The following is a 22,282-nucleotide window of genomic DNA, read 5'->3' as shown; positions in this document are numbered from 1 at the left end:
CCTTAAGTTACACCAAAGCTGTGACTGTTGTGTAGCTTCATAGTTGAGGGTGGCTCCTGATAGGGCTGAACTTCAAAGCTGAGGACTTGGGTAATGGGCTCTTGCTTAACAATGCAAGGGAGGTAGAGCCCTGTGATCTTCATGTACCTGTAAAGATTAAACTCTTACTGGATCTTGTAACCGTCTTTAGCTCAAGTCATAAGCAAGTTCTGTCCTGCTTAAAGTCAGCAACACCAAAGGTGGGGCCCAGGGCTACTTATGTCACTCAGAAATGAAAGTTGTATGCCTTGAGTAGTAAACTTGTTTAGTACAGCTACAAAAAGTATGTGGCAGAAGCACTGGTACAACATCAATATCTACTAAAGCAGGTAATCTCCATGAAGATACATGAAAGTAATGTTTAGCTGGATCACTTCTGCTTAATTTTTAAAAAAATCCAAAATCTCAAGATAACAAATGAGGCCAGCTTCCCAGGAAGGCATTGATGAGTAACAGGAGCATTTATATGGTTCAAAGTAAAATGAATATAAATGAGCATGGCTGAGTAAGAAGTTACCAAACTTTCTTTTCTAGCAAGTGAAAAGGAGTAAAGTTAGGCTAAGCTAATGTAAAACTTAATATCAGTGAAGAAATTTTTGCTCATACCTAATCTGAACCTACCCTGGTGCAAATTGAGGCTGTTTCCTCTTGTCTCATTGCTTATTAGTTGGGAGAAGAGACCAAACCCACCACACTACACCCCCCTTTCAGGTAGTTGTACAGTGTGATTTTGTAGCTACTCAGTCACCTACCTCTGGACATGGAGGATGAAGGAGTTTTCCGATGTTCTGCTCCTGAAACTCTCTCCAGAAAGGGGATCTTTATGTGCCCATCCCAGGCCCTGGGAGGAAGGTGAGGGTCTGAGGCTGGTTCCAACCCCAGCAGCTGCTGTGGCTGCTCTCAGGAGGAGAGGTCAGAGCTGCTCTGGAGCGCGTCTGGGCATAGGAGTGTCCTGTGGAAACACCCCTTGTGTTCATTTCTTCATCCCACTCTGGTGTGAGGAGTTTCCTTCATGTGCTGTAATTTCCTGTGTGTCCTGCCCACCTTGAGCTCCCCCACACGGAGAGGCTACAAACTGTACCTGCTTAAGCATCACAGTCACAGGTGAGTGATGATACTGTGGAAACTGGAAACAGCCAAGAAACAAAATCCCTGTGGGTTAGGAACTGGATTACATGTATGAATTAAATGATTGACAGTGGGAATTAGTGCAATTAAATTTTTTTTCTTTAATTCTTCAGCCACATGAGTCATTCCCGGGAAGGTTTGCTATGCTGTCATTTTAATGTTTACATTACTTAGATTTCCAAGAGCATGATACACAAAGAATGGGTAACAAAAATGTTCAAACCAAAAAGAGTCTAAGTTTATTTCTTTGTTTAAACTCCCTATGGATTCAGATGTAGCTTGGAATCTCCAGTAAGATTCTGGGGTCTTATTCCCTACTCCTTGCAATATGCCATCTTGGACTAAGTTTCATGATACTCAAATAACTAATATTTATTTCTTTATTATTTTAATCACTTATTGAGGTGGGTTTTTTTCATGTACCAACATGCAGATTGTATTTTCATTACTATTATGAACTGCTTTTGGTTTCACAATCAACAGCTGCCATATTTCCCAGTGAGGCAAAGACTTCACTCAACTAGTGCTTGAGTTGGACAGGATGGGTGTCTGCCTGGTGGGATTTTCCCTGAAGCTGTGAATCAGAAAGGATAGATGTGATCTTTGCTATTTTTTAAAATGTGTTAGTGACTGCACATCTATTTTCCTAGTCTGGGTGCTTATTATAAATATAACCATTATTCATTTATTTCTTAAGAACAGTCAGGTGAAGGGAAACTGAAATATATCTTACTGTGTCTCTATCCTAGATCTCTTAATTTGTAGCTGATTGCTGGGATTCCTGGGGATTTATGTAACCATTCCTCAGCTGGACAGGGGAGAGAAAATAGAGTGGAAGGTTCATGGGTCAAGGTAAGGACAGGGAGAGATCACTCAGCAGTTACTGTGTCAGGCAAAACAGGCTTGGGAAATTGGCTTAATTTATTACCAATCAATTCAGAGTAGGATAATGAGAAATAATGAGGCTGCGGGAGAATCTGTGCTCTGGAGCACCTCCTCCCCCTCCCTCACTGACCTTGGTGTCTGCACAGCTGTTTCTCTCATTCTCCCACTCCTCTCTCCAGTTGCAGTTGTTGCACAATTCCCCCCCCCCCTCTTAGCTCTGTTATCCCAGAGATGGAAAATTGGCTTCCTTGGAAACAGCAGAAGCTTCGAGGAGCTTCTCACAGAAGCCACCCCTGTTGATGCCTTGAGAAAGCTGACCTTGAACAGAGACTGGACAGAGCTAAGAGAATGAAGTAGGGATTTATTAAGTGGCCTTTAAGGATACACCTTGGGCAGTACAGGAGCCTGGCCAGGGCTAACCCAAGGTGGACCCAGAATGGTTAAAATGGACAACCGGTCACGAGGGTTCACACTTCTGTAAGTTTTGGTCTATTTGCATATTGGGGTTAATTGTCCAATTACAGCTTCAGGTTATGAAGTCCCATCCTCCCAGATTGCTCTCTTCAATTCACCATTGTTTATGCTTTTTGGGCCTGAAGCTTGTAACAGTTGTCCTTGGTTCTCAAGCTGGAAAACGATTGTTTTGTCTACTTACCCTGTGAAGGGAACTGACTCACAATATGATGCTCAGAACTGCACACCTAGGCAGCACAGAATTTGAAAAATATGAAAGCTAAAACTTAAGGCATCGCTGTCACCCCCCTGCTACCAAACTTAGCTACGCGAATCCAATATACACACATTGTGTTCTCTCATATTATCTAGAGTTAAAAAAATTATTTCCTCATGTTTATGGCAGATATTTATAATTAAGTTTTCAGATAATAGCATTTGTGTAGGAGCAACAGGGGGCTTTGTGGTATGTGTAATACAAAGCTGTGCATCAGACAAATTCTATATATTATATATTGGCAGACCCAGGATGTGACATTTGACATTCAACATACAGAACCTAACCTTTACTAGATTTTGCACTTCTATGAGTTTATTTCAAAATTAACAACTGCATATTTTTATTTAGACATTTAGAAGAAAAAAAAGCCTCAATGCTTAAAGAATTATAACTTTGTAACAAAGCAAGTTTCTCAGTAGTTTTGAAAAACAGTATGAAAAATTACTAAGGTTTAAAAGTACTATTTTCTTCACAAGTACTCCAGCCTTTTTATCAGGCCTTTGTTGAATATGTTATTGGATTGTCCAACAAATCAATACAGTTCAAAGAACAGAAGCAAGCATTTTATATCTCACAGGTATTGCAAAATGATGTCCTTCGGTTAGGAAAGTATGTTTGCAAAAGCCCCATGAAAGCAGCTTTTAGTAATGTTACACATCAAAGTAAGAGTTATGTAAAGATTATGTTAAAATACTCAGGTTTATTGTATTAGTAGTCTGAAAAATGTATTAATAGCCTGAAATTTTCAGTGGGTCTGGTGTTCAGTATTATATTACATGACAGTGTGCAAATGTATATTGTGATGTATAGTGCTAGACAGATAGAGGACTCAAACCAGAAATGTCTCGGTTCTAATTTGCAAAGGATGAAATGAGGGAAATGCAGAGTAGTGGAATGCAGCATGCTTGGACAAAATTCAGAAAGTGTTAGAGCTGTTACTGTCTCCTTTTTTTAAAATACAGTTTATTGTTACGTACAAAAAGAACACTGAACTAGGAAATCAAATAAATGTTTTTTGCTCATGAATATAGTAGCTCTATTTTTAATCCTTGGAAAGAAAAACAGGAGTTTGCCTTTAATGTACAGTCAAGCAGCTCTGCATTACCAAGGGCTCCGTGCTGCACATCCCTGGGTGGCTGCAGGAGAGCAGGCTGTGAGCTGTTTGCAGTGTTCCTGAACAAGAGCTGAGTCTGTGGGAAGCAATTCTCACCACACCTAGTGATGAAAGGTTTGGACTTCAAAGTGAAATTTGGCTCTTTCACCTGAAACTTAAATCACTGTATGTATTATGGGGACACGTGTCTGAATTTAGAATGTTTCTGTGCAAGAAACCATCTCAGCACAGATATGTGAGTAAATATATGTGAAGTCATTCAGGTTGCACTGTCCTCTGACACAAAATCCGGTAGGTTTATGTTCCATATTCCACAGCAACAGATTTTTGAAGTATCTGCACTGATGAATGAAACCAATATCCTTTGTCTAGAAAGGACAAAAGGCTTAAATCTACACTTAATTAAACATCATAGCCCAAAGTTGATATATTTCATCAAATTCACTTTTCACAACAATAAGGCAGTTTTTTACATTTTGGAAGACTGAAGCAACAGTGAATGATTCAGGAAGACTAGTCTGAACAATACTGGAAAAAAGGTTATGAAATGAAATTAAAACCTAAGACTAATTCCTTTAAAAGGAATAAGAGAGTTTATACATTCACAGAAAAAGCAATGATTCTGCATAAATTTAAGAAACACAGGAAAACTCCACTCCCTCCACTCCTGTAATCCACTTAAAGGAATTTTCCTGTCCCATGGTTTGTTCTACATGGGGAAAAAAACTGCAAACAACGTAGTGTAAATGTGTTTGATTTTCAGAAACTTTTCAAGGTCTTTGGGGGAAAAGAAAACATATGCAGTAATTAAAAGTAAAATTGCTTTCCCACTGAATTATATACAAATATCAACAAAGATAACATGAGAATTATAGATGTAATATTAATGAATGATAGTAGCCATTTCAAATATTTGTATGCAAATATAACCACGTTTTGCAGATTTTGGTATATTACTGGAGAGATTTTAAGCATTCCACTAACATATCTTACTGCTCATTTTATGACAAAATATTTAATTCTTTCAAGTTTCCCACCGTATTTCCTAAGGAATGTTAACATCTTTTTCAGTCACAGAGGGAAAAGAAAAGCTCATTTGTGTTCCTTGGTGCTCTCTGTTTCCTCCTTGAAAACCTAGAAGGGAAGTGCTCTGTTCTGTTTTCTGAGAGAAATGTGATGGATGATCTGTCACAGGATACATGATAGCACAGGAAGCCAAGGTAACAGAAAAAACCCTCTCATGAATACATTTCTCTATTTTTCTAGATGGATCTGTGAAAGTTCAGGTTGCAGAGGTGCAGCTGTTTCTCTGCTGCAGTGAGCAGCAAAACCACTTCCCTCAGAGGAAGAGTTTTGAACTGCTGCTGCTTAAGTCAATATTCAAAGCTAATTTATTAAATACACTTTTTGCATGAGGCTTAACAAAGTGCTGATAACCACACTGGCACTGATCAGTAGCTGCCACTATCTTGTTTTTTGAAATACATCAGTCTTAACTCAGGGGGGTTTTGATTCAATTTAAATTCACGTCAGAATTTCTGCATTTTCAGAAATAAAACCCGTGTCAAATAGTGGCTACACCAACAATAATTTTAGTCACAAATGAATAAAAGACCATGAATATTATACTGAATTAGTAAAATTATGCTTCTGATCCAGAGGAGGGCAATCTAGCCCTAAAAAACCCAAAACAAAAAGATAGCAAAACACCCAAACCAGACTTTAAACCCCCCATCAAAACAATAAACCAGGAGAGTTCCCTGCTCTCCTAAGGCTGGCTATTTTTGTCTGACACACTAGCATTGATTTATACAGCAAAAAATCTTTAGTTTTCCATAGTTTAGAGGAAAACAGCATTGTTACAAGCCACTCTTTTTATGGGAGAAGGAAATAAGTCAGTATCAGGAATTAAGTTTGCCGCACTCTTCTTCATACCACAAACTTTAGTGCTTATTGCACCACTGAGAAGTAACTGACTCAAACTGACGCAAAAAAACCCCAGCAGTGTTTTCTGAGGTGTTTTTCTGAGCAACAACCCTGATGAATGCTGGACACCAGGTTAGACTGTGCTTTATATTTAATTGGTATTGTCTGTCAAATCTTCAATAGTTGTAAAAATCTCAGTTATTTTTAGATTAATGAAGTAAAAATAGGGAAAACATAAGGATAGTAAGAATGGTAAATGCATGAAACTATTACAAATCTGTTATTCTCCATAAGCGATTTTATTAGCTTGAAATGTACTGAATACCTTGTTGCTAAAACTGAATTTAAATTCAAGTAGCTTTTAATTTCTTTTATTTTTCCTGTTCAGCTCTTGAATACTCACCCTACTGGTTATACTGAGGAAGAAAGCCTGTAATAAATGTTTAAAAATTAGGATTTAGAGAAAAAACTTGTCTAAAAATGTAAAATGTGATACTTGAACTAGTAAATCTATCCAGATATTTGCAATTACTTGTTTGACATTTGCAAGGGCTGAAACTAAGAATGCCTTCACAATGCCTCAGGATCCAAGGATGATCCATTCCTCACCATGTCTGGTCTTGTCCCAAGAGATGAGATAAGTCAAACAGGTTTTCAAACTTCAGTTTTATAAGACAAAGGCCATTATACTCCAACCAGCAAGGGAGAAAACTACTCACTGCAGCTGTGGATCTAAGTGACCTGGCTAAGAGAAAAAAAGTAATGCCCAGTCCAAGTCACCCCAAAACCACTGTAGTAGGAATGGATATTGCTAAATATTTGTATCTGTACAACCGTATTCCCAAAAGCACAAAGAACATGGATCTGTTACTCACTGTTCACTAGTAGGTTTTAATCAGTAATAATTCCAGTACTTACAGGTCTTACTTTAATGCTACTGAGGGAAAGTCCCTCAGTTGTGTCTCACTGGACATCTGGAACTTTTGTTACTGTTAAGAAGAGAAGAAGAAATGAAAAGTGCACTGTCATGGTGCTTGCTGTTAATGCTCTTGCTGAAATGACTCGGGAAGGATAAACCTTTATTGGACTTACTCATAATGTGCTGTAGGCTTTATTTTTTATATCCCAGTGGGCCTGTGATAATAGTTTACCAACTTCTGCTAACATAACCAATTTTTTCCTTAGTTTTCAGATACTGGACTGTGTGTGTCTTAGCTCCTTTCAGGATATCAAAACCACCGTGATTGATTTTTGCTTGAAAATCTTGAGTTCTCCACAAGTTAAGAACTCCATTGTTTAAATAAAAATACTCAGTACTGAGGTTTACTTACAACTTTTTATATTTTATTAACCAAAATACCATTTGAAGAGAAATAAATTACAGAAATTGAAATGCAATAGCCATGGTAATCTGTTTCATAAATTAAGACAAAGTATTAAATAATTGTAAGAAATCAACACCAGGAAATCAAAATATTTTACTTCAGATTGTAATGAAAAAATAGATTTGATTCAGGTCTATATTTATCCTTCTAAGAGACTCAGTATTTTGTCTTTCCTACTAATTTGAGCCATTAGCTCAAGCCCCTGTTAAATTACAGTTCAGTTGGAAAGTTCTGAAACATCAAACAAATTTGAACCAGAAGTAATTCTGTAACAAAAGAACAGATTTTAAACACATTTCATTCTTTAATTAAACATCACAATACCTCTATCACATTCTAAGTCAGGTGTCTGCCTTAGTCAGAGATCAACAAAGCATGGAAAGCAAAGAAGACTTTTTGTAACAGCAAAAGCAGTGAACAAACCCAGTGATCACATACTCACTACTCTGTTTACAGGAAAGCAAACTTGTTATCCTGAATTTGGATTACAGTGAGTTAGTGTACAGACTATGAGCAACTCTATCAAGCAGTGAACAATGGTGAGGGCAACCTCTTGGTGGAGCCTCCAAAAGGTTTGAAGAATCCCAACACAAAATCAAAGGGCTCAGTTCTGCAAAGTGAGTATTTCTTCATCATCGTGTTGATACAATCAAAAGGAAAAAAGTGCTTGTCCATTTGCAGCATTGCAACTGCAGTCTGTAAAACAACTCCCACAAATATTATTTTAATATATTATATTATTTTAATGAGATCTCAGATTCAAATTGCTCAAAGATAAATTAATTCCTGATTTCCAGGTGCATTGTAGCCTCTGAACAAATATAACAGGACCAAAGTCATGTAAAAAATGTTATGTTTCTGTCTGAACATGTTTTATCCAGCAATACAAGTAATGTGAATGTCATTAGTATTTTCATTCTGTGCTTGTTCGCCTGTGCATGTGACGAGGCTTTGTGCCACAGCTTTTACATGTATGCAGGTTTACAATCTTCCCCACACAGAAGGCACACCAGGAAACTGTGGCAGTAACTGTGGGGGCTGTGCAGTGTGCTGGCATTGAAAAATACTTTTAACACAAATGTGGTCTACCTCAGAAAAGGCCATGAGAATTGTCTTTTTCTGTCAGTTATTTTAACGTAAGTAAAACCTCCACTCATATGAACATTACACAACATCTTTCCAAATATTGCAGTCAGCTGCTCTATAAATTGATAAATGCTTAAATGTGACCTAGGCAAGACTGAAAAGACTCTGGCTATCTGTTCCCTAGGGAGAGTTATGACACAAGATATTAAAATGCTGGCAATGTCTAAAAAAGTCCCTGCTCCGAGTTTAGACAAAATCAAACTAAGTAGTACAATGACTGATTTTTTTTTTACACTTACAAAGAATAAACCCAGAACATTCAGAAAGAAAATTCTTGAGAACAAAAGTGATTTCTGTAATGAGCAGCACGGATTTAAAAGTTGCCGGGATGTCTAAACTACTCCCAACCAAAGGCTAATTGGCATCTTACTGGACTCCCCAAAGGACACCCCAGATCAGCAGCAGCACAGAACAGACGGCTCCCACCTCCCCCAGACGGCAGAGCAGTGCTCCTCTCTCTAGGAAGCTGATGTGTGCATTGAGGCTGCTCGGATTTGCCATCTCTGTATCAGCACAACCATCCTCCTCCTCCTCCTCCTCCTCCACAGCACCGGGAAAGGCCGGTGCTCATGAGTTACCCTTTGCTGCCCTCTGCCCTCCACGGAGCCGCTTTCTCAGTGAAATGTGATTCTCTGGGCTTCCTGTGAGAGCCCCAGCAGCCGGAATCTCTCGGCTGGAGGAGTGGCAAAATAGGCTTTTTGCTCCTCCGAGTACCTTTCCTTCACTTCAATGATGTCCCTGTAGCGGCCGTCCTGCCAGTGGAAATTAAATTGCTCCAGCAGCTCAATCCTTTTCTCCTCAGTGCTCACACAGTCAACAGGGGCGGGCTGTTCCAGGAACGGCACCTGAATGTCTGGGAAGAGCAGGAGACCCCGGATAGCAAACCAGCCACCGTACTTGGGATGGATACAAACGCCAAAAATCTTCTGGAAGAAAAAAAAAATAAGTATCTAGGCTGCCTCACTTTGTGTCTAATCAATGTTAGAGTTCAAGACATCAAACGCTTCTCATTCTCCCAACCTTCTCTTGGAACCCTGTACAGAGCAGAAGGGAAAACTTTCCTGAACTTGTGGCTCGAAGCACTGCATTTCACTCCCATTTTCCTGTGCACACACACACCTCCCTGGAATGTGGGGAGATGTTCCTTTCTGAAAATCTATCACAGAAACTAACCACAGAGCATTTTCCCTCCAGTTTGTAAGACTCTAAGCAACAGGTTTTCCTTTACACTGCCATTTATTCTTCTAAGTAGGTTTAACATATCAAGATACTTCTCTCCGTGCACATCTCCTTACTACCCTGAAGAATCTTGGAAGCTTCCAATTCCCACCTGAAACACTTTTTGAACCTCTGGACTTTGTATTTTCCTGCAAGATGAACTTATGACTAGTGAGCAAACAACCACTGTACAATTTACTGGTTGCAGTTCAGTGGTTCTTCCCACACTGCTTCTGCCTCACCTTTTTCCCCCAAGGATCAAGCTTCACATCTTTCCTTTGGTAGTAATATGCAGCTCCAGCAACGTGGGCAGCTGTCTGTGCCAGGAACTTGGGCTTTCGGCTCGGCAGCATCTCATAATCAAACATGACATCCACCCTCTGGTCAGGGAATTTCTGCAAAAATTTGAAAACATCAGCCCAGGCTCATGGAAAAAGCTTTGCCACTCCAGAACTGCTGGATGGCAGCAAACCAGGCACATGTGAAGCCTGTAAACTCTCACATCCTGCTGCTGAATTCTGTCAGCAGGTTTGAGGCTGTGGGCATTCAGCCTGTGCCTGCAGAGCTCCCTCACAGCTGCACGGTGTAATCCAGAGGCAGAACATGCAAGTAAAGCAGCCAAAGCCTGTTGATGCTCTCACCTTCATGAAAAATGCTTCACCCTTCCGAAGAGCAGGGCAGGAGCCTGCAGGGCTTTGTCTGCTGCTCAACCCAGCAGACAACCCAGTGGTTATGTGCCACAACACTAAATGGAATCGCTAATTCAGCGTCTTACCTCCTTCACACGTGATAAATGATGGGAAACACACTGATCCACAGGATCCCTGATTATTTTTAACCGTTCTTTGTTCACAAAAGGCTTAAGGGCTTTGTCAAACATGGAAGGTGTGCTGAGGACCACGAAGGCCAGTGTGTCATCTGGGTAGGGGAGGTGGAAGGCTGGCTGGAGAACAGCATTGTACCACTCAACCTTCGGCAAAGAAACACAAATTTCCATTAGAACACAGGCACCACTCTAGTGGATATGCAGGAATGTAAAAAAGTGGAAATAACTAGCCCCCTTCATTTGCAACCCAGATGGGCAACCTGCCCAGGGCCTCCCTTTCAAACCAAGTTGTTTTGCACACCAGGATTCACAGTTTGGGGAAGCTGTGCTGTGAGCTGTGAGATAAGAATCAGACACAGCATTCAGCTCCAGTCTGCCCTTTATCCAGCTCTGCTCAGAAACCTAGAGGGAAGTATGAGCAATCAGTCTTGCCAATGCAAATTAGATGGCTTGGTTCAGATAAAGCTTTTACAGGGTTGGTTTGGGGGGTTTTTTTGGGTTTTTTTTGGTTTGTGGTTTTTTGGTTTTTTGTTTGTTTTTTGTTTTTTTTTTTTCACTTATCTTGGACCAGAAAGAAACTAGTGCTTCTGTTTTGTGTGACAAGTTGCATGTTTTACTTCTGCGGGAAACACTTGTGTGGAATGAAGGATGTGAAGCCCTTGGCAGTGCTAAAACCCCCCAAAACCATTACCAGTAGTGCGTGGATTATGACACAGCCACATTTGGATATTTGATTCCAGGGCTGGACATGTTATAACACAGTCCAGAAATGAGAGATCAAGCCAGGGCAGCAGGAAGCATGACCAGGAGGACAGGGCTCAGACCTGCAGCTGCCAAGTGCAGGAGGAGATGGCCCAAATCCCCTGCACCCCGCTCCTAATGCCCTGCACAGTAACATCAGTCTTTTCATAGGTTATGACAACTCCCTCTTTCTCGGGGCGCCACAAAGGCCAGGTCTAACAGTCAGAGATATACTGAGTAATGGAACATTAAGTTTGAAAATGAAACATATTGGTTATTCTAAATAATCAGTGAAATTACTCTGACAATGACTCTGCAGCTGGCACTGGCAGCCAGACTGCCCATCTGGAAACACAGAACAAAAACTAGATTTACTATAAAGTCTACATTCTCATATGAACCTCTAAGTTTATTCAGTTTTGTGGCTCTTAAGGTGCTGAATTGAGATGTTACAAGGAATTAAGAGACATGTGAATCGAAGCTTTTCTGGTTTCCCAGTGAACATCAGACAGTGCACCAGGGTTGGCTGTGTCAGAATGAAATCTGGAGAGAGCTACAGGGCTCAAAGGTTTCCCCTCTGCTAGCTGCAGCCTTTCCTCTGGATTCTACCCCGAATTCTGCTGCTGTGTTTTAGGCAAGCAGCATTAAATTTTCCAGATTCTGGAGGCACTTCTCTCACCACTTCATTGCCTTGCACTTTTCACGCAAACAAGATCATAGCAGGAAATAAAAATATTTCAGGTGACAGATACAACACTCCCCAAGGGAAAGCCACGTTTATTGCAGATTGATTTGTATCAGATATTGTAGATTGTTTTATTGCAGATTGCCCTGGGGCGGGCAAGGAAGGAGCTCGTGCTTTTCCAGCTGAACATGGGACAATAGCAGAGGCTGCCGAGGAGCCCCTTCCACGGGCAGAACAGAGGCCAAAGGCCATTTAGGAGCGGATGCGGTGGTCAGCACTTCCACAGACAGGCGCTCCCACACTTCGATTAAAATTTAAGCCTGCCTAGAGGACTTTGCCGTCTGCTGGGGCAGATGTGTCACTGCTCCCCGACCCCGCCGGTCAGGGCCCCGCACCAAGGGCCGGAGCAGCTGCTGCCGCTGCGGTCACCTTGCCCCGCGCTCCCGGGCGGGCCGGCCGGACCCCGCGCTGCGCATCGACCAGCACCGGCCGCAGCGGCTCCGCGGGGGCGTTCCCGGCCCCGCTCGGCCGAGGAGCGACCGCGGACACCGACCCCCGGCGACCCCGGGCATCCCCGTCCCCTGCGCAGCCCCGGGACCCGCTCCCCGCCCCGCGCTCCCTCAGCGCCCTCAGCTCCGCGGGCAGTGACGTCTTATGATGACGCCACGGTGACGTCATTACCTTGAAGGCGTGCGCCTCGAGGCCGAGCGGGCCCAGCGCGCCGCGGAGCCCCTCCGCCACGCGCCGCTCCATGGCGGCGGCGGCGCGCGGGGCACCACGGGAGCGGTAGTTCCGGCCCGGCGGGACCCCCCGCGCGCATCCCGGCGTCTCCTAGGAGACGGATCGGTGCGCAAAGCGCTCCGGGAGTCGTAGTTCGCGGCGCCCTCCGCTCCGCGCCGGCTCCCCCGGAGGGGACTCCATGTCCCAGCATGCTCAGCCAGCCCAGTCCAGCCGGGGGTCTCCTCGCAGTTCCCGGCCCTGTGCCCGTCCCTGTCACACCGGCAGGGATTAGCCGTATTTTCCTGTCCGCACACTCTGTGGGAAAACCCCACCTGTCCCTGTGCGTGGGTGCTGCTTACTGAAACAGTGAGGCCTCTATGCTGGCAATCCTTTCTCCTTACCCTTCTGAAAGTACACGTTCTTTGCAGATTCCATATTCCTTACCAATACACTTGCCATACTGGAGACCGAGCCTCAGATTTGGATCTCCTTACCCTAATCTTTATGGCTGCTTTTCATAATCTTTATAGTGCAATCTTTATTGTGCAATGCTCTCCAGCCTGTAGTCCTGGGTGTTCCGAAGTTCAGGACACCAAGTGTGCAAGTTCTTGGGGGCAGAACTACCTCAGATACACAAATTTATTGCTTTGTGGAGTTTCCTTATATCTTCTAGTACTCCAGGGGTTCTTCCTTATTGTATCCATGCCTTCTGTATTGGGAGGGCAGATGGATCACATCGGTCATGTTTAGAATTCCGGTTTGTCCTTTCCAGATGTCCCTGTATTTCCAGCTTGTGAAGTGGAACCAGACCTAACTATGTTCATTCTTGGACTAAATGGTAAGTAATCCTCGTACAAAATCTGTATCTGCCCATATCACTGAATATCTCAGTCTGTGCATTGACTAAAACAGGAGAAAGAGCTCCAGCAGGAGCAGATCCATAAGCTAGGAAGTAGTGAAAGTAAAGGCAGTGGAAGCAAAGCACTGGTAGCTACAGGAGCCTCTCACACAGATCACTTCTTGTCTATATTTCTGAAGTCCTGTTGAAAAAAACAACAGGCTGAATGCAGCCTGGCACAAGGTTGAGCCATCTCCTTGCTCAACAAGTGAGCAGAAAGAGTTGGATACAAGGCAGAAAGAGCTTTGCATCTTTGATGCTGGAAATTAGTGGGTTTTGCCTGTGTTGGCATATTATATATCCAGCTCCCTTCTTTTTCTCAGTTGTTCTGAGATTTTTCTGAGGGGTTTAATGGTGTTGGATCATCATGCTGGATGCTAATGGCGCTGGATCAGAGGTTGCCTCTGGAAAATGCTTGCAAGTGGTCGTGCCCTCTCTCTCTCAGGTGCTAGATCTGCTGAGCAGCCACAAAGCTCAGTCTAACAGAGCACAATCTTACAGTTTGTACAAACTCAGGATGGAAGTGTGGAGCACTCGACAGAGGCTGGGCTGCATCAGGTGGAGGGGATACCCCTCCAGGGAATTTGGGGATGCCCAGGTCCACGGATGCCAGTGTGCTGCAGGAGCAAGTGCTGCTCCCGGATTTCAAGCGGAGCAGCTGCCTGGGAGCTGCAGGAATGTGTCACAGGAGGGTGCTGCTGGCTGGCGGCTGCTCAGGGCTCTGCAGGACGGCTCCTGCTGGGGAAATTGCATCCACAGGCGCTGGATTGGCAAACTCAGAGATGCTGGGGACTGATCTCTCATCCTGCTGCTCTCTTTTGCCAGCTGTCCTTTGTACCTGCTGTGGAGCACAGTTCATTTTCATGTGTGGCTCCTGCTTTACTGATGCAGAAGGTAACAGGTTTGCCAGCTTTGTGAGGTGGGGTCTTCTGTTTAAATCCTGAGCTGGCAAAGCTGGAGGCAGGTATCACTTAAATGTCTGCCCTCTCCTGGAATTGATCCCTGGCTAAGTACAAGCAGGGTGTTCAGTTCTTCTGAGCCAGCTCATGAAGGGGGTGACCCCCAGGAAAGGGGTGGCAGCACTGGGCCTGCCAGAGTGCATTTGGACAGTGCTCTCAGACGCACAGGTGATTTTTGGGGTTGTTCTATGCAGAGCCAGGAGCTGGACTCGACAATTCTTTTAAATCCCTTCCAAGACAGGATGTTCTGTGATTCTAAATGGCATCTCTGTTTACTGAGACGTTTGTATCCTGAGGGTTGGCATCGTCTGCTCGTTCCACGTGGGTGTGGAGAATGGGTACCTGCTGTTCCCTTCACAGCTGACCTTGGAGCTGTTCCCTGAGCCACCTCATCTGCTTTGTTTAATCAGGAGTGTTGCTGTCTCTTACCCAGGTCCACTGTCAGGGAAGTCTCCTTGTTGCTATTTGGACAATACTTTCCTTGCATTTTACTGTAATGACTGAAATAATTGGTGCTTTTAAGAAGAGGTGCTAATTTGAAATGCCTGAGTTCTAATTCCTTCCCGGTTTCCCCATCCCTCACATTCCTTTCTCCCCAGGCTCGGCTGGTGGGAACTGGTTTTGTTTGTGCCTCAAACCTCCACTATCTCGGCCCTTGCTCTCCCCCACCCCTACCAAGGGCTCTGACCTGCTCCCTGGAGAGAAATGACTGACATCTCAGCTTCCTTGTTGAAGATCCTTAGATCTTTTTGGCTCTGTTTCATTGTACCCTCTGTCCAACCCCAGCTGCCCTCGGACAGCTGCCAGATGTCCGAACTGTCACAGGTCTGGCTGAGAATTCATGTCACTGTTTCCAGAATTCTCTCCCCCCTGACAGCTTTGTGCTACAGTAAAACAGCAACCAGAGGATATGGTTCACTTCCCTGGGGGAAGGCAGCAATATGTCTGTGAGGTGTCTGTGTCCCAGGTATGGCTTTGTGGGTTTTTTCTATTATCAGGAAAACACAACACTCTCATTCATCCCCCTCAGGCTAATGCTGATATCACGTGGGATACAGTGTGATTTGGTGTTATCATGAAGCATTTATGATGACAAAAAGGATCATTAGTTCTCATTGTTCTCCACAACAGTAAATGACAACGACACAATGTTGTACTGATTGTAACAGAAGGGATTTTCCTTCTGCTTACCATCCACAGCTCTTAAAACCTTTTTCTGACCCTGGTAAAGAACAATTGCTCTGAATTAGGTAGGAACCTAATATGGGAGAGAAAGATTCACACAAATTGTTTGAACAGCCAGGGCAATTTGGTAACTGAAATGGAGTTAAAGGACATCTTAATTCCTTGTCTGTTTTTCTGATCTTTCTAGCTCTTGACCACAAGCATATAAATGTCTATTTTTATTAGTGGGGAAGTATTGGTGAACACTGAGTCTGGCGGTTAATGTAGATTCATTATTAGGTTTTCTTTGATAAAAAAATATTGTATCAACTCGGTGAGAGGTTTTCAATAATGGAACTTCATTGCAGTCCTCCTGTAATTAAATATTGATTCCCTATTTCTTTCTAAAAAGACCCTAATGCCTTCCCTTATTATGTCACTGTCCCACCTGTTAAGCTCAGATTTCATGAAATGTTGTCTGTGCTGTCAACATCAGCTTAAAATGTTCCAATCTGCATTTTCCTGCCCTGGCCTCACAGCACATTGCTGCCCAAATTTCTGCTGCTGCAGTTGTTGGTGTGCTGTAAATCCGATCAGGGAGCCGAGCTGGTTCTAACAAGTGCGTCATTGTTTGGACTTTTTTTGTTGGGGTTGGTTTTTTTGTTTTTTGTTTTTTTTTCCCCTGAAGTGGTGTGGCTCACAGTGCTGCTGCAGGAAAAAAATTGTGCTGGCACAACTGAGAGAACAATGTGATCAGGGCTAGGTGGAGAGGCAGAGGTTCTGCTGCCATTTATCTCTGAAAACACAGCTGAATTGCTCAGCAGATCTGCCTTCTGCTGCATGAGGCATGACTGTTGGAAACCCCATCAAAGTGGTGCCCACCCCATCCTCACCCCCAGTAACTGCTTCAGCAGGCATTGCTAAGTGTAAGGAACTGTCATTATTATCCTTCAATCAGATCGACAGTCTCTGATCTGAAAGATCAAGTGAAAAATCTCTTGTGGAAGGAAGTGACATCCATGGCACCTGCAGGGAAAGAAGAGATCATAGGGATGATTTCACACTTACTCCAGTGTTACTAACAGTCTGGGATATGGCTTTCCAGCCTCTGGTTTAGAGATCTGATTGTCAGGTCAGATGTCTTGTTGTTCCTTTCCAACACAAACTGACCCCTGTATGGGAAGGGTTTGGTGTTGTGACCATGGCTTGGAGCAGAAATGAGGTGGCTGATTCCTTGTGGTTCAAACCTGAATGATGTGGTGCTGGCTGGAGCTGTTGGTGCCACAGACAGGTGAAGTCCAATGCCTGAACTTTTTTGCCAATATGTTTTCCTGCCTGTCATGGAACCTGTTTTCTGCTGCCTTGTGCCACTGTTTGTTCCTGTGTAAGAATAAGAAAATGCTATTTAGTCCAAATAACAGCAGTTTTTCCACGTGTAACAGGTATCACAAAAGGCAGACACAGGATACTTAGACTCAGCAAGTCTATCCTTGAACTTTTGGCCTAATCTGCTGCTTTTTTCATTTCTTTTAGAGAGAAGCAAGAACTTGCTGAGAGGGGCAGAGTGGTTTTCTCCATCTTTGGCTCAGGTACCCACCCCAGGCACTTCAGCTCCAACAAGTTTTCCAGTGCCATGGAGATCGAGGTGCCTGAAGGTAAGTGTGGCTGGATCCTGCACCCTCAGGATCTTAAGAACCTGGAAGGGTTTTCTGCTGTGGTGGGGATGACAAAGCTCTACTGTTCAGGGCATTCCAGAGGTCATACAGATGAGAGGCTCTTGCTGGATCCAGTTTTACTGGTAGGGCTGAGTATTAAGCACCTAAGGGCAGGAAGACAGTACAGTTTGGAGTAGTGGCCGAGCACTTGGGCCAGATATATAAAGCTTAGTTCTGAGTGCAGTATTGCTATGCCAGGACAGAGGTAACATGTGTGTGCCTGTCTGTTCTTTCATCCTCCCTTCCCATGAAGTGTCAGGGTAATGAAAAGCTGCATGTGAGGGCCAATTATGATACTTATCACTTCCTCGGACAGTGCCAAGATACCATTTTTTAATGTGGCTCCATTTTTGTTTTGGTGCTGACACACAGCCAGTGAGAAGGTGAAAATTGCTCACTTCAAGAAGGTTTGCCTCTCAGCCTCTCCTTCCTTTTGGACTTATGCCTTGCTTTTAGGATATAAAACCTCCTTGTGTTTGTATTAGCACTTAGCATTAAAAGAAATCAGGAACAAAGGGCTAATGTTCCTTTAAAATAAAAAAATTCATGCCCTACTTTAGTAAGATGCTTAAGATTCTTGTGAATGGAGGCTTTAAGGCATATTAAACTGCCCTGTGTGCTGTTTTTCCAATTTACTAATCCTGCTGATTCAGACTTTACTAGCAAACCTGCTACAATTAACTGCTTTGTAGGTGCAGTTGTAACATGTCAGGTTGCTGTTAGGGCAATGCCTGAAGAGCCTGCATGTCCCATCAAAGAGTTAAGCTTTTCTGTAACATTTGTTCTGAGGCATGTGCCAGGTGGGGACTCTTATATAGAGCTTTACTGATCAAATGTTCAAGCAAACTCCCTCATTTAATAATAAGCAGCTAGTTACCTGTTGCTGTGCTATTGTAGTAAATATTTGTACATAGTAGCATCAGAAACTGCAGGGGTTATTATGGCAGGGGCACCCAGTGGCTGTGTTGGCAGCTTGCTAGCGTAGGACACTTGCAACCACGGGCACCTGTTTTTATTTGAGCTGACACAACTTGTGAGGATGCTTGTTGGTATTTCTGTTTTAGTGGGAGATAAATGAGGATGTTTTTAATAGGGTTTGAGATGATTGCAGACCACACTGAACCAGCAGTGCTGGAGGGGATAGACATAAACTGCTGTTGTTGTCAGGTCTGGCATATGGGGTAAGAAGGCTGGGGAAGGATAATTCTTTGGTCTTTTGGTGTAGATTGTACACGTATCTCCAGGCTGTGTTTTGAGCTGGTGGAAAGCAGTGCTGGAGAAGTGGCCAGAAATAGCTGGAGTGATGATCTCAGCAATGACCTGCCTGGGCTAGATCTGCATGACCTCTAATGTTAACTAAAAGATGCACCCTTTACTGTCGGGAACAACTAAAAAGTGGAATGGATATTGGCTTCCCTGGGTGGGCAAACTCTTATTGACTTGTTTGTTCCCTGGATTTTCCACAAGTGGAAGCTATGAAGTGTGGGACTGACCCAAGGGGGGCAACTCCAGGAAGGAAAACAGCCATTTTGTGAAATCATTGACAGACCTGCCCAATCCCACTCTGCCTGAGACCTGAGCTGTTGTTTGCCATCTCATGCCCCCTTGTTCAGACCTCCCCCTTCTGCCTTTTCAACACCACACCACATGTTCTGCTCTTTCACTGCAGGAGACAGACACTGGTGCAGGGCCTGATTCCTGATTTGTCAATCAGCTTTGGCAGCTGCCAGCTGGCTTAGAGAGGGAGAGATGCTGTGATGCTTGGCTGCAGTGGGGGTGTTCCTCCAAGGTCAGAGAATTCCTAGCTGCAGTCCTCCACTTCAGCCCTCTCCCACGGGATGGGATGTGTGATCCTGTCTGAGCTCTCACTTGATGGACCAGAACAAATTGAAAGAATTTAGTGTATTTTCTCTACTAATGCCTTCAAATGTTTATTTTTTTCTCCCACTTATACTGTAAGTTCTGAGTTATGTTAGATTGTGCTTACATTGTTGGCTATCTAAAGCTCTGGGATGTAGAGCTGAACCTGGATTGTTCCTTTTAGGAAGACTATGCACAGCAAGAACAGAACAGATATAGAATGACCATAGATTTACCCTGTCAAGACCCAATATGGAGCAGCTGACTTGACAAGTGCTGGTTAATTGCTTCCTCTTGTGTGGCACAAAAGAGGTGGAGAAATCTTGTTATTTGAGCAGAAAATTCCATGATGCTCATAAAGGGGAGGTTGCTGGTTTGTTTTATGAGAATAGAGTGCCACAGTGGCAGCAAAGGGCCCTGTGAAATTTCCTTATGTGGTTTGAATTTTTTTATTCCATTTCCCTCTGAGATAACTTAATTTTGTAATTGCTGTCTGTTGAAGGAGAAGGGAAGAGGTAATGAATGACACCAGCTTAGACTCTGTAAAATAAAGGGAGGTTTTTTCCCAGTGCTTCTCGAAGCCCTTTGTGAAAACAGGTTCCCTTTCTGCTAGACAGCCACAAATAGTTTTGTCCACAGTTGCCTTCCACCTAAAAATACTAAGATCCTTTTGAAAAAGTGGGCAAAATTTCTCATCCTGCCCCTAAGATTATCTTAAGGGAAATTGAAGCAATGATCACGTTAGCTGTGTTTGTCTGTGTGATCAGAAGGCGTAGCCAGGACTAGCACAAAGGAACACTGCTAATTTTGCAGTTGTCCCTAGTAAAACTCTTCTCAGTCGGAATCAAATGAGTGCCTAGATCTGGCTGAAAGTCATGTTCAAGAACCCATGAATCTTTTCTTGTTCCAAGCAGAGCCTGTAATTCAGCATCAAAAGCTTCAGGAGTCTGAACATAACAGCAATTTTTAAAGAAAATACTGATCAGGACTGACTGAAGATCCCTCTTCCTACTGGTCCCAAGAGAGACCAGCGAAAGGAAACACTCAAATGCTTGTGAGAGTCGTCCTGTGGCAACTGATGTGTACTTCTGAAAGAGAGAGAGGATTAAAACAGGGGAGGAGAGAAGTTACCCTGCGGGAGATTGTCAACAGATGTTCCATTGTAGTTCAAAGAGAGCTAGCAAAAGGCTTCTGCTGCAGGGATATATTAATTCTGGGCAGTTCATCACAGGGAGACCTATTTTATGGCTGGGAGGATACCTCTGGTAACTTACTTACCTCGTTATTTGAACTGAGGGTGGGGAATCTGGTCTACCTGTAAACAGAGAGCGAGCTGAACAGTAGGAACAAACATGTACTTGTTTTCTTGCAGCTGTGACCACTGTCTGTCTGACCAAGATCAAGCTGGTTTTGTGGTTCAGGGGGTTATTTGTCTGATGGGTCATTGAATAGAAAAAATATTACAGAGGAACTGAGGCTAACCATTGTTAAACTGCTGGGGCATGTGAAGCAGACCTGCATTGAGTGTATCTTCCATGTACACTTACTGGATGGGAAGTGGGAACATGCACAAGGAAGACTGTGCAGGTTGTCAAGCAGATGAAAAAATTGATCCCTTTGTATTCAAAATGCACGGGATTATCAACCTATCTATGCTTTCTTCATTTAGTAGTAAATGATTTCTTATAAAATCTTACCAGTGTTGCAGAATTAACTATGGTGGGGAATTTGGTTCACAAGTTCTCTATCACCAGGCACAATTACAAAGTCATCTTCTGGGAGCTTCTAAGTGCTTTATCTTCTGACATGGTTCTGAAGCTGTGCTCTGGATGAAGGTTGATTTTTTTCAGAGCTGTGAGGAAACATGACCCCTGTAGTATTAAAGTGAGGAAGAGTCTTCTTTCAAATGTGTTTGGGTGGGGAAGTTTGAAGCCTGTTGTTATGTTACAAAGTTCTGGGAGATTAAAACAAACCAAACCACAAACGATTTTGGGAAACTGCTGGGAGACTTTTACATTTGCAGTCATGGTCTTCCAGCTTTGCTTATCACTTCAGTATGTATCAGTAGGCCTGAAAATTTGGCTCGTTTATGGACAGTAAGTGCATGATTTCTGGTTTTTTGTTTGTTTGTTTGGTTGGTTGGTTTTTGGTTTGGTTTGGTTTTTGTTTTTTGTTTGTTTGTGGTTTTGTTTTTGTTTTTTTGTTTTTTGGTTTTTTTGTGGAGGATGGAAAGGAATATTGGCAATAAGATTCCTGTCTCATTTCTTCAGTGAAGCAGAGGTAGCAAGTACATGAACATCTTGGCAGACGCTCAGGAAGTACACTTAGAAAAACTGTCCCACTTCTCCCCTGACAAATCCACATTTTTACTGATTTGATGTAGTTATGGAAAATTAAGTATAAATAATGTGGAGGTGTGCCTCCTGTTTCCTTCACAGGGAAATGACAGTAGGCATTTCTGTTCTCTCCTGGATATAAGAAGAACCCTGGCTAGTAAAATCTTCCAGGTTCTGCATTATTTCACAGCCTTCATTACTGAAAATTTACCGTTCTGCCTTCTTGGCTTGCATCTGTACTCCTGCTCCCTGGATCAGTGGAATGCCTTTTTCATTCTGCTTTAAGTGGTAGCAAGCACAGGGGACTATTATCCATGAGAAATCCTGATTGGATGATTGATCTTACAGACCCACACACTGCCTTGTCCACTCCAGTGCTCTTGTGACAGTTTCTCTGTCTCTGAACACCCTCTGTAGCCTTATTTAGAGACTTGCAGTGTGACATGATGATTAAATACAGTGTCTAAAACTAAAATACAGACACCAAGACATGAAGGACGACTGAGTGGGCAGAGAAGTGGCACAAAGCACAAGTTGCCCTACCCATGGCACAGCAGCTCTAGGAGTGTCACTTTTCAGCTTCTCAAATCCCCTTCCCTTCAAAACATGAGTCTGGAGAGAGGAGGAGGGAAGGGCAGAGGAGGCAGATAGACCTCTAACTCTGTTTTTCTTTTACCTGTGTTTCTTTCCTTTCTATTTACCTGAAAGCCCAAGGGATTTGGTTGGTTCTTGGTCCCTTGTTAATTAGTAATATAATTGTGCCTTAGCCTAAGAGGCATTAAAACGAAACCCCATCAGAGGCAA

The 22,282-nt window shown here is 43.2% G+C and overlaps 2 protein-coding genes across 3 annotated transcripts in view; one reads left to right on the top strand and one right to left on the bottom strand.

Annotated features, from left to right (window-relative positions):
• Window positions 1–7,147: 7,147 nt before the first annotated feature.
• Window positions 7,148–12,585, bottom strand: MMACHC (metabolism of cobalamin associated C). 2 transcript variants are annotated; one of them, XM_066192729.1, is made up of 4 exons: window positions 12,508–12,585; window positions 10,350–10,544; window positions 9,817–9,969; window positions 7,148–9,282 (listed from the first exon to the last, which is right to left on the bottom strand). In XM_066192729.1, the coding sequence occupies exons 1-4, from the start codon at window positions 12,577–12,579 to the stop codon at window positions 8,971–8,973; spliced, it is 732 nt and encodes a 243-aa protein (XP_066048826.1). In that variant the 5' UTR covers window positions 12,580–12,585; the 3' UTR covers window positions 7,148–8,970. The 2 variants fall into 2 exon arrangements, with proteins under 2 accessions (XP_066048826.1, XP_066048827.1); XM_066192730.1 differs by having other exon boundaries at window positions 7,148–9,279.
• A 4,616-nt stretch (window positions 12,586–17,201) lies between these two features.
• TESK2 (testis associated actin remodelling kinase 2) overlaps window positions 17,202–22,282 on the top strand; it is a 109,424-nt gene continuing 104,343 nt past the window's right edge. Inside the window, exon 1 of the mRNA XM_066192726.1 lies at window positions 17,202–17,222. The gene's annotated coding sequence lies outside the window, so the exon portion shown is untranslated. The remainder of the gene's footprint in view (window positions 17,223–22,282) is intronic.

The sequence above is a fragment of the Chamaea fasciata genome, unplaced genomic scaffold (genome assembly GCF_029207755.1).
Source record: "Chamaea fasciata isolate MVZ Bird 193981 ecotype frontalis unplaced genomic scaffold, bChaFas1.0.hap1 SCAF_10, whole genome shotgun sequence".
Lineage (NCBI taxonomy): Eukaryota > Metazoa > Chordata > Aves > Passeriformes > Sylviidae > Chamaea > Chamaea fasciata.
The sequence above is the reverse complement of the archived record's forward strand: the minus strand, read 5'-3'. Positions and strand labels throughout refer to the sequence as shown.

Excerpts from the sequence above, each read along its gene's own strand:
- MMACHC (XM_066192729.1), bottom strand. The coding sequence starts at position 12,579 with ATGGAGCGGCGCGTGGCGGAGGGGCTCCGCGGCGCGCTGGGCCCGCTC. Across the intron at positions 10,545-12,507 it reads TCGAGGCGCACGCCTTCAAG|GTTGAGTGGTACAATGCTGT; the intron begins GTAATGACGTCA and ends TCTTTGCCGAAG. Across the intron at positions 9,970-10,349 it reads ATTTATCACGTGTGAAGGAG|AAATTCCCTGACCAGAGGGT; the intron begins GTAAGACGCTGA and ends AAATTTTTGCAG.